The 22,580-nt window shown below is 41.2% G+C and overlaps 1 protein-coding gene across 12 annotated transcripts in view; it reads left to right on the top strand.

Annotated features, from left to right (window-relative positions):
- Nucleotides 1-965: 965 nt before the first annotated feature.
- GTF2I (general transcription factor IIi) overlaps nucleotides 966-22,580 on the top strand; it is a 55,383-nt gene continuing 33,768 nt past the window's right edge. For 9 of the 12 annotated variants that reach the window (XM_080982831.1, XM_080982830.1, XM_080982837.1 and 6 more), the window contains exons 1-9: nucleotides 966-1,130; nucleotides 12,274-12,377; nucleotides 12,609-12,747; nucleotides 13,524-13,658; nucleotides 14,747-14,930; nucleotides 15,945-15,973; nucleotides 17,031-17,079; nucleotides 17,946-17,989; nucleotides 19,543-19,608. In XM_080982831.1, the coding sequence (XP_080838957.1) occupies nucleotides 992-1,130; nucleotides 12,274-12,377; nucleotides 12,609-12,747; nucleotides 13,524-13,658; nucleotides 14,747-14,930; nucleotides 15,945-15,973; nucleotides 17,031-17,079; nucleotides 17,946-17,989; nucleotides 19,543-19,608 (889 nt within the window). In that variant the 5' untranslated portion in view covers nucleotides 966-991. Of the gene's footprint in view, nucleotides 1,177-1,356; nucleotides 1,381-9,449; nucleotides 9,493-12,273; nucleotides 12,378-12,608; nucleotides 12,748-13,523; nucleotides 13,659-14,746; nucleotides 14,931-15,944; nucleotides 15,974-17,030; nucleotides 17,080-17,945; nucleotides 17,990-19,542; nucleotides 19,609-22,580 lie in introns of those variants that run through there. The other 3 variants (XM_080982838.1, XM_080982839.1, XM_080982829.1) reach the window with 3 other exon arrangements.

Here is a 22,580-nt window from a genome sequence, read left to right as displayed (position 1 = left end):
AAGACAAAACACTTAACCGTATCAATGAGTATTATACATTTATTAAAACTATAGGCTGTACCCAGTATTAGTCATAGTCTTGACTCCTTGAAATCAATTTGTGTCCATTTATTTGAATGGGTTGCCTCTGAGTAGTACTTCCCTGGGTACAATCCTAGGTTCAGATTATCAGAGGGAAACCATGAAAAGTTGCAGTGCTAATCCCAAAAATTATAGTGTCATGCACATATTATGTTTTTTTTTTAAAAAAATAGAATAAGCAACATAATATTTTATATGCATTTAAAATGTTTCTAGACCTCAACACTTTGGCCGGGAAATGTTCAGGCAACATCTTAAAAATGCTTTATTTTTTGTTTCTTTTTGTATAAATTAATGCCAGGGCATTTTAAAGGCAGATAGAGCTGCGGCGGGATGGGGAGTGCTAAGAAACAATCCCCGGACAAGGTTTAAAGCAGGCAAAACAAAGCCGCGCATCTCGCCTTGCCAGGGCGTACCCTCAATGGAGGACGAAGAAGAAACGGCCTGATCTCGCCAAGCCTCCTGCCTCTGCAGCAAGATTCCCTCATTGTGCATGGGAAAAGGGGGCGGGATTTATTTTTTGTGCCAGTGCATTACACACACAGCAATTCAGGTTATGTTTTTGTTTTGAGCTGTGCATCTTAAAAAAAATGCAGTGACTTACAATCACGCTATAATTTTTTTTTGCAATTACCATTACTATTATTTTTATTTAATTTTTTAAAAAATTCCTTCCCAAGTGCAAGGAGCTGCTGGAAAGCAACGCCGCCTGGGCCCTGCACAGCCATGTTGTTTCTCCCTCCCCCCCTTTCCCCAGGTCCTCGTTGATCGACTCTCTCCGGCCCTTAAAAAAAAGAGGCCAACGCAGCCCCTCGCTGCTCGGCGCGGTGCTTCCTGGGAGGCGTAGTCTTCCCGCCGAATCCAGGCCGCTCGGAGGCGCCTCGGGAGAACTACATGGCCCAAGGCCGCCATGCGGCGGCGGGGCATGCGCAGAAGCGCCTCCCTTCCCCGAGAACGGGTGAGGGGGGGGAAAAGGGAAAAAAAGAGAGAGAGATTCGAGGTCTTCGCTCTCCTCCCCCTCCTCCTCCTCCTCCGGTTCTGGGTTCAGGGTGAGCCGTTGAGCGCAGGGCCCGCGCGCCGCCCCGAGACTTGAGGGTGTGTGAGGGGGGGGGCGGTAAACGCGGCGGGGGGGGGACTTCTCCACAAAGAGGGAGGGAAGGGGGAGGGCGGTAATCCCGAGCTTTTCCGCAGAAGTGCAGGGACGGTTTTTTTTTTAAAACAAAAATATTTATTTAATTTCGCCATCCGACGCTTCTCTTTCTTCTCTCTCTCTCTCCCGATTCTCCTCAGCGGCGACGAGTGAGTGGGGGAGGGGAAGGAGCCGGGGGGAGGGGCGAGAGGAGGAAGGTGGGGGAGGGGAGGCCTCGGCCTATCTCTCTATATCTCTCTCTATCTCTTATCTATAAAATGCCTATTAACCTACCCACCCCCCGCCATGTGGAGGAGGAAAGAAATTGCTCTTCCCAGGCCAATTTCTATTTTTGGTTTTTTTTTCCGAGGGGGAAGGGCGCTATTGTTTGTTCTTGGGGTTTATATTTTAATATTTATTTCCCCTATCCCCACACTTTTTCCCATTTTTACTTATTTGTTTGTTGCGTGCGAAGGGGGGGGAGGTGGGGTATTGTTGTTGTTGTTGTTGGGAACTTGATTGAACATGTTTCATTGGGTATTTTCATTGGGTGTTTTTATACTGTTGTGAGCCGTCCTTCTTGGGGTGGAGGGCGGTATACAAGTTTCATAAATAATAATAATGTTCTGGCACTTTTCCTTCGCTCTCTCTCTTACCCCCCAGTTTTCCATCGTGTTTGTGCGCCTGGGGTGGGGGGACGAAAGAAGGTTAGGGCATTATTATTACTGTTAGGAACGTCATTTAAAGATGCTTTCTCACTTTTCCTCCTCCCTTTCCTCCCATTTTCCTTTTGTGGCGCTGGAAAGGAAGGGAGGTTGGGGCTTCATAATTGTTACAAACTTAATTTTTAAAAATATCACCACCCTTTTCCTCCCATTTTCCATTTTTGGGGGGCAGGGTTGGGACACTATTATTGTTACAATATTTATGATCTTAAAATGTCCTTTTCTATTTTGGAGAGTGGGGGCCAATTTTTTCCTCCAGGGTGTTGGGCAGAGGAAGAGTGAACCACACTGAGCCCTTGTTATTGGGAATCTAATTAATATTTTCTCCTTACACTTTCCCATTTTACTCCTATTTTCCATTGGGGGATGTTGAGAAGGATCCCCTGGCCCTATTTTTTTGGATGTGGGAGAGGGAAGAAGGTTGAGGTTTTATGACTGTTGTTGCTTTCATAAGAAACTTCATTAAACAAATTATCTTTACACCTTTCTTCTCCCTTCTTTTCCCATGGGAGGCAACAGCAACAAGAACTCCCTTAGCCATTTCTCTCCCCCACCTCCGTCCAAAAGAAGTAGGTTGTTGATGTTATTAGGAACGTCTTTAAGAATTTCTTAACTCTTTCTCCTCTCATTATCTATTATGGGAAACAAGAGGACCAAATGTTTCCAGTGGGGCAGGAGGAAGAAAAACAGAGGCTCTATTGTTGTTGTTGCTATTATTACTAATTTAATAATTTCTCCATTCACTACTACAGTACTTATTCCCTGGTCTCCCGTTTTCTGTTGTGGGTGAGAAGAAGCTCTTCCTGAACTAATTTTTTGGGGGGGAGGGGAACAACGGGGAAAGATTGAGGCTGTATTATTATTGGTGGTGGTGGTGGTGTTTATTAATAAAAAAAATTCCTCACATGTTGTCTTCTTTCTCCCCAACCCATTGTGGGGGAGAGGAAAGACTTCTAGTTTTTCCAGAGTGGGAAGGAAAGGTGGTTCATAGAATCATAGAGTTGGAAGAGACCACAAGGGCCATCGAGGCCAACCCCCTGTCAAGCAGGAAACACCATCAGAGCACTCCTGACATATGGTTGTCAAGCCTCTGCTTAAAGACCTCCAAAGAAGGAGACTTCACCACACTCCTTGGCAGCAAATTCCACTGTCGAACAGCTCTTACTGGTTGGGGGATGTGTTGTTATTGTTAGGCACTTAAATAAAAAATTCTTCTTATACTTCCCCCACTTTTCCATTGAGTGGGTGGGGTGGACTGAGCCATTAATAATATTAAGTTTGAACCTTTGTTGTTATTGTTGTTGTTGTTATCCACCCTTCGACCTAAAGTCCCACAACAATTTGAAATAAAATATCAAAACAGTTGAAAACAAATTACAATCACGTGAATAGGGTGGGTCCCAGCATATGAGGGAATGCTGCAACTTAGGGGGTGCCACAGAAAATAGCCTCTCCCAAGTGCCACCCTGAAGCAGCCTATTATTACACTATCATCATCATCATCAACATCAACAACAACAACATTCACTTCATATTAGTATTTCTTTACAGCCTCCCCCCCTTCAATTCTTTAGAGGAGAGGGACTTACCCTGTTTCTTAAGGGGAAACTGAGGGTTATATCCAGTGTTAGTCTTACTCAGAGTAGACCCATGGAAATTAGGCCTAAGTTAGTCATGTCCATTAATTTCAATGTGTCTACTCTGAGCCAAGCTAACATTGGCTACAACCCTGAGCCTCTGTTATTATTAACAATAATAATTTATCCTCACACTTCCTCCAGTCTTCATAGAGGGAGTAAATACTTTTGTTACCTATTTTTCCGTAGGGTGGGGAAAATACAGCCTCTGTTTTTGTAGTTATTGTTGATAGGAAGGTGACTTGAGCCTCTCTTTTTGTTAAAAAACTAATAGAGACTCAAACTACCACTTCCTAGTAGTGTAAGGAGTAACGTTTTAGTTAATAATAGTAATAAATAATAAGACTTTCACTTTGGAAAGTTGACTAGGAAAGTTCTCTTGCCTACTCTCCCATCTCACAGAGAATTTGAGATAGTCCGAGTAGAAATAATTTCTTTTTCCTTGCACTCATTCCCCCCCCCCCCAAATTATCCATGGGAAAATAACATTCTTAGTCTGTATTTGCATGTATGTTTGGAAAGCCAACTGATGAAGACCTCAGTGGATAGGTTTTTTGTGGGGGTGGGGGGAGTGTGGAGAAATAATTATAAAATTTCTTTTCCCTCCCAGTTATCTGGTAAGGCCTTCCTTAGCCAGTTTTCCACAGTAACAATACCAGAGGTTCGTTTCCACTCTGGAAATTAGGCTAAGGCAGTCCTCGTGTGGGATGGGGTGGGCAGTGTGGTGACTGTGGTCTGGCTCCTTAGCTTGAAAGTCTGCAGCCTCTGACCCACAAGTCTTGACTCTGGGGACTTGTGAGTCGGAGGCTGCAGACTTTGAAGCTAAGGAGTCAGACCAGGTGCAGGGCTGTGAGCCTCCTGCTAGTAATCACAGACTCAGAATTGTAGAATTGGAAGGGACCCTGATGGTCTTCTAGTCCAACTTTCCTTCAGTGCAGGAATGTTAGTCCCCTGTCCAATTTGAAACCATACCTGACCCTGCTTAAGCTTTGCAAATGTGCAAGCAGCTTTATTGCTGAGGAGGACAACTGAGGGTGCGGAACATGGGTATGTAGGGCCAGAGCCTGAACCACTCATGAACCTCATCATTCCAGCTGGCAGAGAGTGCAGCATGCCTGAGGCTAGGGAATCGAGAAGTGCTCCTTGTCTGGCCAGAGGGTTGGCCCTTTAAGAGAGTAGAGTTAGTCACAAGGGGGTGGAGCCTTAGAGAGGTAGCCTGAGAGCAGGAGCTTAAAAAGGCCCAGTCTGTTCTCAGCCTTTCCCCAGAGCAGATTGCTCACTAGGAGCTATCCGTGGTGCTGGTCGGGCAATTGCAGGCCAGCCTTGCCTTCTCTCTGGGTGTATTATTATTATTATTTGAGTTTATACACCGCCCTATATCCAGAGGTCTCAGGGCGGTTCACAAAACAAATTAACATCTATTCATAAATTAGCATCTATTCATCCTTCTGATGCAATCCAACTTTAAAGAGGTTTGACAATTTTATCTAAGATAAAATTTACTGCCCTTCATATAAATAACCCAGGACAGCATTCAGAACTGCAGCCTGTCATAAAAAGAAAGAGGAGGAAAAGAAAGAGGAGGAAATACATGTATACATGTGTACCAGAACATACCAGGCAGTGTGGAAAATAAATTACAGTGGTACCTTCGTTCTCGAACTTAATCCGTTCCGGGAGTCCATTCAACTCCTGAAACCATTCGAAAACCAAGCCGTGGCTTTTGATTGGCTGCAGAAGCTTCCTGCACTCAATTGGAAGCCGCATCGGACATTTGGCTTCCAGGTTTGTGGCGTTTGGGAACCGATTTGTTCGACAACTAAGCAGTTCGGGAACCAAAGTACCACTGTACTGTTTTCCTCTTCACGCACACCTTGCTGCCAAGTCTACATGATGGTGGCAAGGCTTTCTCAGTCTTTTTCTTTTTTTCTTTTTTGCTGAGGCATGAGTTGTTGTGATGCCTCCCTGAAAATTTGCTTGTCCTTCCACTATGAAGTGGGTTATGCACAAGAATGATAACTAAATAATTATTCCTAAAATGATAGTAAAATAATAGCATTTTCTCCTCAAACTCTCTACCTGCCTCACGAATGGGCTAAGGAGCCCTTTTCCCATATAGGGAATGGAGGGGCAGTAGGAAGAGGGGGGAAATAGTTTTATCCTCAAACTCTCCTCCCATTCCAAATGTGGGGAAGGGCTTTCTTACCCTATTTCTAGGCAGAGGGGTTTCATCCAATGTGTTGATAATAATTTAAAAATGCAATAATCAAATTGAGCTTTCTTCTTCTCTATATGCACATCTTTATTCCCTTGGTCCAAGGGAACAGCTTCCATATTGAATCTACCAAGAAGAATAAAGGATGGGTGGGGAAGAATTAAGTTTCATTATTATTGTTTGCTGAATTTATTTCTCTTTCCCCTACCAAACATTATAGTGTTTATTTGTGTGTAGACTTCCTTGGTGAATTACATTGGGTGGGTGTGGAGCCCCTGTACTGTATTGTTTTTGTTGTAATCTTTATTCCACTGCTGTTGCTACATTGTGGTGCTCCCAGCATATTTGTTTCCATATGTGTATCTGTTTCCTACCCTACCGCCACCCTCAGCACCAAATCATAGTGGCCAGAACAACTTTTCTCCCCAACTACCCTCCCAAATCTGAAGGAAGCCTCCCCTTTTTTCTTTGTTAATTGCTTTTAAAATAAAGTTCTATTTCTGGAAGGAAGGCTATTTTTGTTCTTTCTCTACTCCCAAAAGAATCTTCCCACACAAGTTAATGTATTATATATAGATAGATAGATCGAGATTGAGATACACACACACACACACACAATGTTTTCAAAGTTTTTGGTGGGATTGTTTTAAATTTTGGCACAGAGCCTGGCATAAAAATAAAAAAGGAATGCTGTGAACCCCTTTTGGAGCATTCCTGTCAAAAAGTACAATACATATTTAATAATTGAAATAGTTCAGATATATTTTCTTTAAAACACTTTCTCCATTATTTGTTATCTACTCCTTCCCCCCCATCTGTGTACTGCAGTACACTGCTTTTCTTATTTAGCTGAAGCTTTTCTCCTCACACCACATCAGTGGTAGGAAATTTGCGTACATATTGTGCAAAGAGATGATAAACAAAAATTCCCTTCCCATAGTTCCTATGAGTCCAGTTGTCTTTAGATGGTAAAGTGTTCCTTTAACTTTTCAGTGGCCTTGTGTACATTAGCCAAAAGTGGGTAAAATGAATGTGGCAAATGTTTGTGTGGTAGTCAGGTATGCTTAAGATTGCAGCCTGATTTTACACATGTTTTTTTCAGAAATAAGTCTCCACTCTGTTCAGTGGGTCTTACTCCCAAGTGTGTAATAGGATTGTAGTCTTAGTCTGTTATCTCTTCTCTCCCCGCCTCCAATATTTCTAATGGGGATGTAAGTATGCTTCTTTTCTTCTTCCTGCTATGCAAAGTGGAACCTTTTAGTTATCTTCTCCCCCTGCCCAGAGTCAATATGCTTGGCGGAATGATAAATATGGGGATGATATTTTTTTCCACCTGTCGCTTCCCACTGCAGAATTTCCTAATGGGGATCTCCATATATATCCTGCTGTTACTGCTTTTTTTAGGATAAAACTGTCTACCCCTACTCACCAAAATAATTTTTGTAGCGTGTGTATTGACAGTGGGGAAGAAGTTGTCTAAATATACACCTCCGCTTCCACAGTAACTTCGGATTGTTCCCCAGATTTTTGTGTTGCTCCTTTAGACATTTTATTCCCACTCTTTGTGTGTGGTTTTTATCTTTTCATATTGTTTCTTCAAGAAGAAGTAACTTCTCTTCCCCCACCCCCTGCACCTCCGCTTTTTCAGACCACAGTTCCTAACTGGCAAATGAAAAGGGAGTACTGCATTATTTGAGTATGGCTGGATGTTCTTCATCATCACATGTATTCAGTGGGCCAAAGGACTTGCTTTAAATGCAATATCCTTTCTGCTTTGACCTTATTAGAAGTCCTTTGTTGTGTTTTCTCCTTTCTCTGTTCCCCCTCTTCCCCATTTCTCATTTAAGAAAAGGCCTTGAATCTTCTCACAGCTTGCAACCCGCCCCGCCCCCACTCCATATCAAGATAAAGGAAGCATGTTTTGAGTAAACACTTTTTGTGATGCTGGGGAACACTAATCCCCACTCTCATACACTTTGTTCCTGAAACCTATCTTTAAACATAAATCTGTTTTAAAAGAAGTTATTTGATTATCCCTTTTAGAGGAGTTGGACTGTAACCCACAACTTCTTGATATTTTCATGTATGTTACCTAAATTCTCCACTGTTCTAACTACAGATGGAGAGAGATTTCCCCCTGTAATTCCTTTTCTTCTCCAGTTAGTCAATTTGTTGCAGCAAGTAGCTGCAGTACTTGCTCTTGGAGACTTGGGATCTAATCCCTGATGTTACTTAGAATTTTTAGATTGACACTTGGGATATGTGTGTGGCTTGCAGATGTATTGCCACCTTTTAAAGTCTGTTACTTCCTGCAAATTTAATTATTGTAGTTGTACAGAAGTCTTGATCAAGTGTTGTTTCCTTCAGAATAGCATGCAAGTATGTCCAGACCAGTGTCCTCCATCTTAGAAAGTATTCTACTCCTAGTGCTAATTTTTTTTTTTGTATTGGTGATTTATTTATCACACCTGTATCCTGCATTTCTTTCAAAAAGTGTACATTAATTACTTCATAAATGTGATGTTCCCAAGAGACCTTAGTGGCCTCTGTGGAAATTTCAGCCTAGGTCTTCCTGATCTAAGCCCTGCCTTCTGCAATCTATGAAGCAAATACTGAATCACCTACTTTTTGAAAAATCCTCAAATTTCTAATACTATTTGCTTCTAATCTAGACTTTCAGAATTGCTTATTAAGAATGTTTTTGACCTATAGAGGGGTTTTGGGGGTGGGTTCACAAAAAGGTGTTTAGAGCAAAATGAAAAGGGTTGTTCATTATTATATTTGCAGGCTTGATGTGTTGGCTTCATAAAGAAAGTGGCCCATATTTCACAGACCTAAGTAAATGCAGGGAATCCAGGTATCATCCCCACTGTCCCCCAGCACCTCTCTTAAAGTGACATGATTTATCATGCAGCATTCAAAACACTATTTTAAGAGGCTAGGAGAGTGCATTTTCTCCTGCTGTTCATTTGCAAAGTATGCTATGGATAGTGGTTGCAACTCACAAGTCCAACTTCCCGGCATCTGAGCCATTTGAACTACAGTGGTACCTCTGGTTACAAACGCTTCACGTTACATATGCTTCAGGTTACAGACTCTACTAACCCAGAAATAGTGCTTCAGGTTAAGAACTTTGCTTCAGGATAAGAACAGAAATTGTGCTCTTGCGGTGCGGCAGCAGCAGGAGGCCCCATTACCTAAAGTGGTGCTTCAGGTTAAGAACAGTTTCAGGTTAAGAATGGACCTCCGGAATGAATTAAGTACTTAACCCGAGGTACCACTGCAGTATCTTACTGCCAAAGTAAACAGCCTAGTTGCCTGCGGATATCCTTGTTGCCTTCCAAAATTTCGTATTTTACTGTTAGGTAGCATAGATTCCCCAAATCCGCAAAGCTTCCCACCCCATTTCATTTGCATCTCAATCCAATGCGTGTTTACATAGAAGTCCCACAAAGTGCTGTGGGACTTAGTAAGTACGTTTAGATTTGTATTGTACTGGCCAGAAAAAGTTTTGGTTTTTGGTTAAAAACGTGTGTTTTTCTGTCTCTCTTCCACATTCCCTTGTCTGTCTGGAAAAGTCCCAGATTTTTAGAAACAATTGTTTGAGCTTTCTTTGCTCGGAAAATATGATCACTTTTCAGTTGTGTATTTTTCTGTTTCAGGTTCCATTTTAGCTGTGCAGAATTCTTGTAATGCAGAGAATAGGTATGAAAATACAAACTGGACTTTCATTAGCTTTTGAAAATAAGATGTGAGAGATACTGTATTTGCAGTTGGTACCCACGTGTTGTTACCAATGAACTTATGAAACAGAACCTTTTCTGCAGAAGAATAATTTTTCCCACCCCACATCACTGGAGCAAATGAACGGTTGACTCCAAATGCTGCCATCAAGGGTATATCCTTTATCAGCCACAGTTTGGTTTATCAGAAAGGTCAGCAGGATCTTTCATTACTGAGAACCATGGTAGAAGCCTGGGCTGAACAACAGATAGCTTTTCTTTCACACAGCATAATAGAGTGCAGTACATAGAACACTCCAAAGTCTGGTCATTTTGGTCATAATCCTGTCCAGTTTTGTTGGCAAAATACTGAAAAAACTTTGCAAGCTTCTAAGTCCCGATAAATACATTGACTTAGAAAAATGACACAAGTGGCTCTTTGAGTGGGCCCTTATCATAATCAAAAGGAAGAGGCCCATCTTTAGGAGAGATAAGATTGGGTGGGTTATGTAGCAGGACCTTTTCTGTGGCGGAACCAGCTGACAGATCTGCTTGGGCCTGACTCTTTCCCTGTTTTGTAAACATGGCAAAACATTGCTTAGGTTCCCCTTAGGCTTTGATATTGTTGATTGTGTTATATGGTCTTACAGTAGTATTATGTCATGTTTGTTTGTAGCCACTTAATTAGAAGAGGGAGAAGTATAAAACAGTAAATAAATAGTGACTTGCAGAGCAATCCTTGCCATGTCTTCTCATTGAAGGCCATGTCATTGATTTCACTGGGGTTTACTCCCAAGTAAGGGGGGTTAGGATTGCAACATCAGACACCCTACATTCCTTCTAGTCTTTGAACCTTTTGTATGTTATCTAGGAATGTAAGAAGCAGCCTTGTGCCAAGTCAGACCATTGGTCTCATTATTGTCCATGCTGACTGGCCGTGCTTTGCCTGGGTTTCAAATGGAATTCTTTCCCAGCCCTACCCAGAGATGCCTGTTATTTAACCTGGGCTCTACTGCATGTAAAATATTTGCTCTACCATTGAGCTATTGCCTTTCAGTGTAGCCATGAGTTCTGCAAATCCTTTTAAAAAAAATGAACTCTCATTATGATCTTTGCTGATCATTATTATCTTTACATCCTTATTGCTATATAAGACTGCATTTGATAGTGGCAGTTGAGCCATGAAATAGGTCAGGATTTGAAAAACTTAGTTCTTTTTATAAAAAAAGTTTGCATAAAATAAGTCCTTAAGATGGAGGCGGGAGGGAGTTGTGAGCTCCTCTTTGGGCATTTGGAGGTGCTCATATATGGCCAGATTTAAGAGTGCACAGTGTCCAGCCATATTTGTGTAAATAAAGTGCAGGAGAGTGCTACTAGGGTTGAATGATGCAGAAGGGAGAGAGCCCATGTTTATTTTTGTATATTTTTATTCTGCCCTTACTCCAAAGAAATCTGAGCAAGGTACATGGATCTCTTCCCTCTGCTCGTGTTATCCTCTCAGCAGACTGCATGTTAGGTTAGGCTGTGATAGTGATGTTAAATTCTCGAGAATAATCTTTTGGAAAATATTTTCGATTAATGAGAATATTAGAGAATTTTCATTTAAAATAGGAGAATATTCATTTTCATGCATTGAAAATGATATAATTAGTTAATATACCGTATTTTTTGCTCTATAAGACTCACTTTTTCCCTCCTAAAAAGTAAGGGGAAATGTGTGTGCGTCTTATGGAGCGAATGCAAGCTGCGCAGCTATCCCAGAAGCCAGAACAGCAAGAGAGATCACTGCGCAGCGAAAGCAGCAATCCCTCTTGTTGTTCTGGCTTCTGAGATTCAGAATATTTTTTTTCTTGTTTTCCTCCTCCAAAAACTAGGTGCGTCTTATGGTCTGGTGCGTCTTATAGAGCGAAAAATACGGTACATGTTTATTCATGAGTAAACTTGTTCAGATGGCAACCAAAAACTGTAGAGATACTTTTATGCAGTGAATTCACAGTCTTTGATTTTTTGTACCCAATTTGAAATTGAAAATTCAAAGTGAATGACTCACGTTAATCACTAAACCTGCCACTAACCGAATATTTAACATCAATTTTGAATTCGAATTATGGTGTGTATGTATGAAATGTAGCTTTTAAAGTAAAAGGAATATTAAAAAACCTCAGGTCTGCTACATGAGTACATTCTTTAATAAGCATATCTACATGGTATAGCATTTTCAGTGCAACACTAATAAAATCAATATAAAGTTTAAAATAAATGCTATTATTTCCAGAAAATAAAACATAAATAATCAGTAGTGACAAGTTACATAACATCAGAAATGCAAATTACTATCTCACATTTCAGAACTGCCAATGGTGAATGACACAATGCCCAGTAATGTAACCATTATTCATTACTTACACTGGCAGTATCACATTTGACTTACTATTTACTAGATTTTTAAAATGTGGGTTGTAAAACTGGTTCTTACATTAGAATTTACAGTTTGTGGAGAATATTCTGGAGAATTTTCTAGCAGAGAGATGTGAAGGGAGTTCTGGCAAATGCAAGATATCAGGGTAGGCGGAAAGGGAGCATCTTCACCTTCTACAGCCATCCCATAGTGAGCAACTGGGAAATCTGGTTGCTCAGTAGTTTGGTTATCAGTTATTGCTCTTGACTTTGTATTCCACACTATGCAAAGGGGTAAATAATTCATTATGTGTATGCCTACTATATAATTTGGATTCACTGTGTTCTTTTCTCATTTTTTTCATAGCAAAAATGGCTCAAGCAGCTATGGCAGCAGCATCTAGCCATGAAGAGGATTCATCTGAAAGCAGAATGGTTGTTACATTTCTCATGTCAGCCCTTGAGTCAATGGTATGATGATACTGGTATTTACTGTAATGTTTCTTCTGCTTGTAACATTTCTTTAGGTATCTTCATGCATGCCTGGTCATCTGATTGTTATTTTATCTTGCAAGTGGTAGAAGGTGTAACTCGACAGTCTTTCAAACCCGTCTTCCTCGTCTTTTTTAATAATTAAATAATTATGATACAGCTGTGCCACTTGTTACTGCAATTCTAAGCAGCAACTTTATCCTTTTACAGTGCAAGGAGCTTGCCAAGTCTAAGGCGGAAGTTGCCTGCATTGCCGTGTATGAAACAGATGTGTTTGTGGTGGGGACTGAGAGAGGAAGAGCCTTCGTTAATACGAGAAAAGATTTTCAAAAGGATTTTGTAAAGTACTGTAAGTTTCAATTGCAGTTTTTTCCTCAAATCATTTAAGTGTCTCCTTTGGGAAAAGCGTAACCCTACACAGATTTGGAGTGGAGTGCTGAAGATGGTTGGATGGTGTCTTGTATGCCACCTCTGGCAACTCCAGCATCCAAGCTGGTGCCAAATGTATTACTCGACTTTCCTTTGGGCCACACCCATGGAACTCCACCCCCCCAAAAGTTTTCTTAAACCCCTAAAAAATGGGGCTTTTCTCCTCCCTAAGAAAAAGCTCAACAGCTGTGAGCTGACGCCCCAAAAACGTGGCTTTTCTCCTTGAAAAAAGCTCAACAACTTTGAGCTGAACCCCCCCAAAATGGGGGTAGATCACTGCCAGTTTTCAATTCTGAAAGTAGATCGCAGTCTCTTGAGAGTTGGCCACCCCTGATGTATTTGAAATGACTACAAAATAGAAAAACGACTGCACAGTTCATGAAGACGGCAACAGTTAATGCAAATCAATGTTTTGGGGCATCATTTGCATCATATAAACATCTGTGTATACCACAAAAGTCCAAAACCATTCCAGAATAATGCATATTTGTGCAGCTGCCCAAAAGGGAATGTAGAGAAAGCTAAGCACACTATCTTAGAGGGAATTCAATGTTGGTGCAACAGTTGACAAGACTGTCCTCTGCATGGTCTTCTGCTGTATTGAAATATCATAACTTGTGGTTAGGCCCATATATCGTTGCAGTTTAGCATTCAAAAGGTGACTTGGTGTTGGATTTCATACTTTCTGTTTTGCAGGTGTTAATGAAGAGGCAAAGGCTGCAGAACTACAGAAAATAAAGTCAACATCCCTAGATAATAGGATGACTGTGGATATTGTGGAAATGGAAGCCCTCAGGAAATCCGTTGAGGATTATTTCTGCATCTGTTATGGTAAATATTTTTGTTTTATTTAGAATAATGGTATAAGCTTTAGTTTACAAATGTTGAAGCCACTAAAAAGAGGGTTAAAGCTGGTTTGTGGATCCTCTTCCATTCCTGGTTCTAGGGGTTCAGGGGAGAAGAAGAAGAAAATATTGAGTGGAAAGTTGTCATAATAGAATTGTGATGTCCTTACTCCTGAGCTGGGATGCAAATGGGTCTCTCCTTGAGGAAGGCAATAAGACCACGAAGATGCTGAATCCTACCTTGTTGGATAGGCATTTACACCAATTTCATAGATGCGAAACTAGTCTTAGGAAGATAAACCCATAGCTGCTTTATTCCTTTAGGAACGGGATAGTAATAGCAGTTTTATAAAGCACTATGTAAATAAAATGCACAGTGTGTGTGAGAAGCAGCACTTCACACAAGTTTGCTCTTGTTCAAGTTTTCTTGTTCAAATTTCTTGCGTAAGATGTCACCATGCTAGCGTCCATTACTGTGTCTTGCAGTTCTGGGTAGTATTTTCCACTGAAGAACATTGTTACAGTAAGGACCAGTGTAGCTAATGTGGTGATGACCTGTGTTGGAGGACTAAAATATTCAGAAAGGCTTCATTTACAGAGGCCATGGGATGTTAATTGTTTTCAGTGTCTATATCCAGAAGTTCTCTCTTGGCTATTGTAGGACCAGTAAGTCTGACATGCTGCGGTTGTCAGAATTGAAATGCTTAGCAAATATTAATATTTAACAGTTTATAGACAGGTTCTGAAAAGTTCTGTTTTTCTAATAATTCATTATCATTGTCTAATAACCAACCTACATTCAGTTACTGTTAAAGTCAGATTGTTGCTACAAGGTCCCAGTTTTGTGGAAATTATGAAGGAAGCACTCCTGCCCTCCTTTTTTCCTGCTTCAGGAGTACTATCTATTACAGACATATTTTGCTTGGAGAAATGATTTTGAGCTTACAAGACTGAGGCAAAAAAATGGGTGGAGGAGGGGAAAGACAAAGGAAGAATGCATGTTGCTGTGCAGGAAGGGGCATAATTGCCATAGTTTTGGTATCTTATTGATAAAGATTGCTTTCCTCCATCCAGGCAAAGCTTTAGGAAAGTCAACTGTAGTTCCTGTGCCGTACGATAAGATTCAGAGGGACCCATCTGCTGTGATGGTGCATGGTCTCCCAGAAGGACTTGCATTTAAGCATCCCACCAACTATGATGTTACAACACTGAAGTGGATTCTGGAAAACAAATCTGGAATCTCATTTGTCATCAAAAGGTGTGCTAGCACCTCCTTTTCTTGGAGCAGTTTGTTCAGTTAAATTATAAAAGTAAAGGTAAAGGTACCCCTGCCCGTACGGGCCAGTCTTGACAGACTCTAGGGTTGTGCGCCCATCTCACTTAAGAGGCCAGGGGCCAGCGCTGTCCGGAGACACTTCCTGGTCACGTGGCCAGCCTGACAAAGCTGCATCTGGCGAGCCAGCGCAGCACACGGAAACGCCGTTTACCTTCCCGCCAGTAAGCGGTCCCTATTTATCTACTTGCACCCGGGGGTGCTTTCGAACTGCTAGGTTGGCAGGCGCTGGGACCGAGCAACAGGAGCGCACCCCGCCGCGGGAATTCGAACCGCCGACCTTTTGATCAGCAAGCCCTAGGCGCTGAGGCTTTTACCCACAGCGCCACCTGCGTCCCTTCAGTTAAATTATAATTGCGTATAAATCTTTCTGTCTATCCTTAAGTTTATCTATAATTATATTGTAAATGGGTGGTATTTAGTGGAGCAGTGTTGCTGCTGAGTTGTGAACTTGAAAATCTCTCGTTCAGACATTTCCTTTGCTATGCCATTATTATTATTATTATTATTATTATTATTATTTGAATTTATATAATGCCTTATACCCAGAGGTCTCAGGGCAGTTCATCTGTTGTCTGAAATGGGCATAATAACACTGAGCTGTTTTCAGGGTGGCAGTAAGGATTGCATATACAGTCGTACCTCCGCTTACGTATCCCTCCGCTTACGTAAACGTCGGGATATGTAAGTGGCAAACCCGGAAGTATATTTCCGGGTTTTTGCCGCGCATGCATGCGCAGAAGCGCTCTACCGCTGCACATGTGTGCGCAGAAGCGGTCCCTCTGGTTGTGGAAACCTTGGGATCTGATCAGAGCTCCAGAACAGATCCCGTCCGCAACCGGAGGTACCACTGTATACAAAATGCTTTGAATACTTTTAAATGCTAGTAGCTCTTTTTAGCTGTGCTTTTAAAATAACAGAACACTTTCTTTTTAATAGGCCCTTCCTCGAGCCAAAGAAACATCTAGGTGAGTAGACACTTGTCTGATCTAAATAAAAACGCTGGAAATTTCATTTGATACATGGCCCGATTTGCACATTTTGGCAAGCCAGGGGATGACTAACCCTTTTTGTACTGAGGGCTACGTTGACACATCACCAATCTTCCAAGGATTGCATCATAAAAGTGGGTGGGGCCAAAGGGTACAATTTGGCATGGCCATTTTCTTGTTATTGGAGAGGACAAATTTGCTGTGTGTCTGTCTCATTCTCACAAACCATTTGACACCACAGATCGTAGCAGGGGACCTGCAGGAGTGGTCAGTTTAAAAATGTTATTTTTAAAATATTTGGGGGGGGGCAGTCACAGACCTCTTTTGCTTGCACAGCCAGTCACTGCTTGTCAAATCTGGCTTTTGTTACATTAGGGTTAGGTAGAGATCAATCTGTTAATTGATCTGACCAGCAAGCAAGCCTAACGCAGAAGCCTATATAGGCATCAACAGGTATTTTCTGAATCACTCTGGCCTGTAACTGTTAGAGACTTTCTTTGCTGGTGTGACTGACTTTTCTCTTTCTCTCTCTGTAGTTTGCAGGGCCTGGCTGAATTTTTGTGAGACCTTTGGGTCCCAGATTCAGGACCTGCTGTGACCTTGAGTTATGATACTGGTGTTATGCCACTAGTAGTATTAATCTTTCTAGGGGAGAGTATTTTCAACCAGTTCCTATTATTATTATTATTATTATTATTATTATTATTGATGGTAACATTATGTACATATCAAGTGGCATTACTACTTGCTTACTTGTTTTTCTGGTTGTGTATTTACAGCCAGTGAGGGGAAAACACATCACAGATGCTATTCCTTTACACAACCAAATGCTGCCGGTGCTGTGATTTGCTGCATTTTAGTTTTGTACCTTGTGCTTAGATTCTTTGGGATGAAGAGTAGGCTAAAAGTAGCTTGAAATAAATAAGTGAAAATGTGGAGTCCAAGTGATACTAGTTTAACCTTACTCTAGAATTATATAATTGGGTGTGAAATATAAGCACCACATTAACAGATAACATTTTATTCCTTGCAGCACCTCGGATGACAGATTCCTCTCACACAGTAACATCCCCAGGTGGAAGGTAGAATATTTTTTGTGCTTTTCTGTGGTTGTTGCTTTTTTCCAACAGCTTTTCTCCTGTTGGTGCAAAAAGAATAATTCAGAAAGAACATCTTTCAACCACAAAATACGGTTTTGAATATTCGTCTTTCATTTAAAATACTCATTTCCCCATCATCATAGTTTGCCAGGCTGCTGACCACATCCTTTGTAAGCACACTAGGATAATTTAAAAAATCCTAAAATACAAGAAATCAGTCTCATCATCAGGATCAATCTTGTTAAAAGCCTAAGAGTATTTGGTGCCAAAAGGCCACCTGAGTTGATGCCAGACAAAAATATGTGTGATGACCTTCTCATCCATCCAGTTGTCTGTCTTGGCTGATGGGGCCCTTTTGACCTTTGTAAGAACCACACCTGCCATTTCAAACCAGAATAGAAGTTTCCAGCCCTTGTAGTTGTGAGGAAAAATGTGAAAACAGCCCAGTGTGTCTCCTAGCCCTAGGAGCCTAACGTAAAATGTTCTGTGGTTTTTTAAGATTTCACCTCCATGTTCCATAGCTCTGGTATAAGCACAGGTTTGGGATATCATTTGGCACATCTACATCGCTTCCAGGGCAACAGAGAAGGGCAAGAGTTTAATGAAAAAGCACCTGCTTTACATGCAGAAGGTTCAAACAGGGAGAGCATCTTCATTTAAAAGGCTGTTGGGTAGCAGGGCTGGAAAGGACCCTACCCGACACCCTGGACAGCTCCTGCCAGTTTCATGGGCTAGTACCAGGTTAGATGGGCCAGCGGTCTAACTCAGTTAAAGACCGATCCATAGGATTTTTGTTATTGCACTCATGGTTTGCATTAACATACTCTTTTTTTCATGCATTCATCTAGCTGCCCTGCCATCCAGGTGAAGACTGAGCCCAGTGAAGATTCTGGTATGTATCTCTTACTTCCTTGTTAATATTTGTCTCTTGAGCAATAGGGGATTGTGGTATATATACATCACTTAATATACATATTTAGGTTATTATTATTTCATGGTAATATGGAAGCTAGAACTTAGTGAACTTGCCCTGTGCCTTCTCCCCTGGCCGTATGCATCCCACTTTAAGACCCATTCCACTTGAATGATCCCATCAGCATTTGAATGCACAGTAGAACCTTGGTTCTTGAATGGCTTAGCTGCCGAACAAATCAGCACCTGAAAGCTGCAAACCTGGCAGGAAGTGTTCCGGTTTGCGACTGTTTTTTTGGAAGCCAAACCTCTGACGTGGCTTCTGCTTGAGTGCAGGAAGCTCCTGCAGCCAATCAGAAGCTGTGCCTTGGTTTTCAAATTGTTTCGGGAGTCGAATGGACTACCGGAACAGATTAAGTTCGAGAAACAAGATGCCACTGTATGTGCTTAGTGGATCTCGGTAAACATTAATAACGTGACTGCTTGTAGTATATCTGATTACTTCCGTACATACATACATACATACATACTTACTTAGTAGATTTCAGGGCAGTCCACAGCATAAAAATACAAGGATATAGCATATCTAATTAGAAAGGAACTGTCTCTCTGCTCTAGTATAACATGCAAAAGAACCATTGATAATTGGGTGCTTTTAAAAAGATGTGGTCTGGCTTTGCATGGCAGCAATGGGGAGTATTGCTGCATGGGGAATTTCCATTGGATTCGGGTGCTTGGTGGACAAGGCCTTAATCCAGGTAAGGCCTTGTCCACCAAGTACCCAAATCCAGTGGAAATTATTACCATCCCTAATAGACCTGCTCGTGGGCTTCCAGAGATTCCCAGTAAGCTGCTGTTGGGGGAAGTGGGGAATGGAAAGGATGTGCACGATTCAGTCCACAACTCCTAGTTGTATTGAATGAACTTGTGTGCACTCGTAACTCTGTCATTGTTTCTTTACGTGAGGATGCCTGCCATGGTTGAAAACTAAACGCCAGACAAAATGGGCCTTTATTTGATAAAGCAGGACAACTCTTGTCTTTTTCTTTAATCTTTCTTTCTTCAGCCTTGTCTTATCTACCCCACAGTTGCATAGCTATTAATAATGGACATGGGGCATAAAGTGGATGTGTGCTCTCATTGCGATTTATTGCTTGAGCACACCTTGAAGCGAGTTTGGACACTGCAAGGGGGAGGGAGTATGATTTTCTACTTTTGTAATGTTTGAACTGAATGAAAGGTTACTTGATGCACAAGAAACCTGGAATCCCTCACACTGTAACAATACTAATAATAAATTAATAAATTTTATTTATATCCCGCCCTCCCCAGCCGAAGCTGGGCTCAGGGCGGCTAACAACAATCAAAATAATCCAACATTCTAAAAACATTCATTATAAAATTAATTAAAATCAACAAGCTTTCGCTCAAAATGTTTTGGTTTTCTTGAGGCTTCAGAAGAGGGTTTTTTGTTTTTGTTTGCTTTGGAAGCCTAATTGCCAATGTAAATGGCTGACACTTGTTCTTCTTCAGGGCTTGAGATGGTAACAGTAAAAGAAGAATCTGAGGATCCCGACTATTATCAGTTTAACATTCCAGGTAACATTGGGTGTAAGACTTTTACTGTGCAGGCTGAAATCATGAATGTTAAAATATACTGGTGGAAAGGCAAGTGAAAGTGGAGGCTATTGGAGGAGACAGAACAATCAGAAAGGGCCCTGGTTCTAATTGTGAACTTAAATTATTTGAGGCAGGGTTTTCCTTTGGTCAGGGGATTCTTATGCATGGCTCCTGCTCTTTTTTCCTGCTGCTTTTGGTCCTTGTTCTGCCATTGTCTGTGCTTTTCCCTCCCTTGTTCTCTCTCTCTCCCTCTCTCTCTCCTTCCGTCATCTCTCAAGGCCTTGGCAAACGTTTTCTAGGTGCTGGAATAAATTAAATAATTTATATAGGTCTGTACAATAAGTGTCTTATCCATATCCTAACCTGTATTACAGGAAAACAAGCTTGGATTTCAGTGTTGCAAATGGGTACTTTTGAGGGAGGGGAGGGTGTGCAGTTGTTCACCTGCCTTGATATTTCAGGCTACAGAAGATTATTCTTATTCTTTATGAGTGCTTATATTTATGACAACTCTGTCACTGGTTCATCACACTGAATACTGACTATTGTTACAAAGAATGAAATTAACCTGTACATTGGCCCATTTTGTGTCGAAGGCTTTAAAAAAGTGGCTGTGTTAACATTGCCAGTGTTATGAGGTACAAAAAAGCAAAACAGCCACATTCAGTACTTCTAAATATCTTTTCTTTTAGCAAGGCATTGTCAAGTATATATTTGATGTAAACCCTTGTGCACATAGCTTATGTGTATGGTTTAATAGAAATGGTCTAGCTTGCTGTACTACTAAAGACGAGTGGAGTGTGCATATTTTTTCCCTGTCACTATATGCAAATTTCCTGAAAAGCCTCTGTCATAGTCAAAGCTTACTGTTAAGTAGGTTTCTTCTTGATCCTAGCCTCTAACAAATGTTGTATGTCTTCCAGGACTATGGTCTAAAGGCACATGATGTTATGATCTTACTTGTGCTAAGCAAGTCTCCATTTGGGGATTGCTTTAATGGGAGACTGGAAGCCCTATGTACAACACTTTGAATTCTGTCATAAAAGGAAATTGGGCAATAATATAATGAAATGTTCCCCTTCCCAATTCACATTTGTCTTCTACCTGCCATTACTAAAAGAAACAAAAACCTTCAATATTTCTTTTTCTGTTGGCTTATTGGTAGTGCAGAAGGAAAACTAACAATGATTTTGGGATTTAACTTGAAATGGTGAATGGAATATGGTCAGCCCCGCAACCTACTTCTTGTGAGCTCCTTTGTGACTTCACTTTCCCTGTTTTAATGGCCCATTTGTGACACCCACTGTCCAGGGAGATGGATTTTGAGAATAGCATGATTAACTGGATACTAGCTTAATGTCGCCTAGTGACCCGTCGCCTAGTGCTGGCATCGCAAGTCAATGAAACACAGCGGATTGGTGCCAGAAAGTTGAATGTCGTTGCTCTTACAGATTAGTGGCATATAAATTTGAATATAGAGGATGTGGCAGTGCTCTGATTTTCCTTGCAGAGCCACCTGTGGCTCTGTTTCTGCAACCAAGAGATCACTGGACTTGCAAAGCCTTCCTCAGCATTGGCTCCTCTCCCCTGCCACATCTTGTTGATACTACATTCTCTAGCTTGTTGGAAAAGAGCAGAGTACTGTAGTGTTGTCCCTACTGAATCTCCTTTGAAGCTTTTAAATCTGGTGCACGCAGTTGTGGTAATCCTGCCTGTCTCTTTCCAGCTAGGGCAGGTGTTGTGTGCTTTGTGTGTTCTCTCTCTTTAAAAGGTAGTAGAAAGGGGAGGGTCAGTACTTTGCAAGAGTTATTCTGACATGACTATTAATTTTCCTTATTAAAAAGGAATATGTAAAGGAGTCTTTCATGGGCAAGGAATTCCAAATTGTTTAATATGAAGGCCACTTTCACCCAATTCTACAGAGGTAACAACCTTGTGAGTGTTCTCATGATTCCTTAATGTTTCAGTGGAGAAAAAGAGAAGAGTCATGATCCCTTGCTTTTTTTTTTTTTTTACCAGATGTTCTTTTCCTATTTAACTCTCTTCTTTCTCTGAATTGGTTCAATTGAGAGTTTATAAGCTTTTCAGATAAGCTTCTGATATGTCCCAATTATTAGTTAGAATAATTCAGAATATTTATCATTCACTGTATTTTTATCCCACTTTCCAGACACATGTTGTCTCTCAAAGGGGTTCACATCAATAATAATAATAAAAAAGACAGGCCCTGCCATCAGGCTTGTAATCTGAGAAGACAAAGACTCTCAAGGTTGGGAGAGCTGCCGTTGACGGCTTTCTGACTGGCAGAAACTTAGCAGGTGCAGAAATAGATTGAGATGGCTCTGGACCAACAGCACAGCAGAAAAATATCCCTTATTCTGTTAATGTGCAAGGGTTTATGCATGCAGAGAGAAAAAACAAGAAAGGGTTAAGTTAGGTGTGCTGGTTAATTCTGGGTCTTTTTGCTGTGCACCTGCAGCTAGTTAAGCATGTGAGAGTGAGTCAGCAAACTTGAGAGTGGGACTGCAACGCTGGCAGTGTTGGAGCATGTTGCTGGCTTGTGCTTAAGGTGTTTGCTTTCTTTGTTGATGAGATTTGTTAGGGGTCTGTGAGTTGGTTGAAGATGTAAAGCACTGTTGGTAAATACAGAAAATGGATGGTGGGTAAATCATAGTTTTTGCTTAAGATTGTTTTCAGAAAAAAAGTGTATGATCTCTTTTCTCAGTATTGGTCTGTTTGGTAGGGACAGATTCTGGGGGAATGCCATTATGTGGCCTTCCTGCTGCACCATAACCGGTTGCTACTTTAATGGATGGGACACTGATAAGACAGGAAATTGAGAACTGAAGTTTTGTGTTGGCTGGATTTGTAAACTGATGAACTGGAAGAATTGTGTGCTTCGCTTGATAGAAAATGGAGGGTTTTGAAGGGATAGGTGGGACTTGGCAAAA

This window comes from Podarcis pityusensis (genome assembly GCF_964106645.2).
Source record: "Podarcis pityusensis genome assembly, chromosome: 15".
NCBI classification, from domain to species: domain Eukaryota; kingdom Metazoa; phylum Chordata; class Lepidosauria; order Squamata; family Lacertidae; genus Podarcis; species Podarcis pityusensis.
Note: the sequence above shows the minus strand (reverse complement) of the source record. Positions and strands in the feature narration are given on the sequence as shown.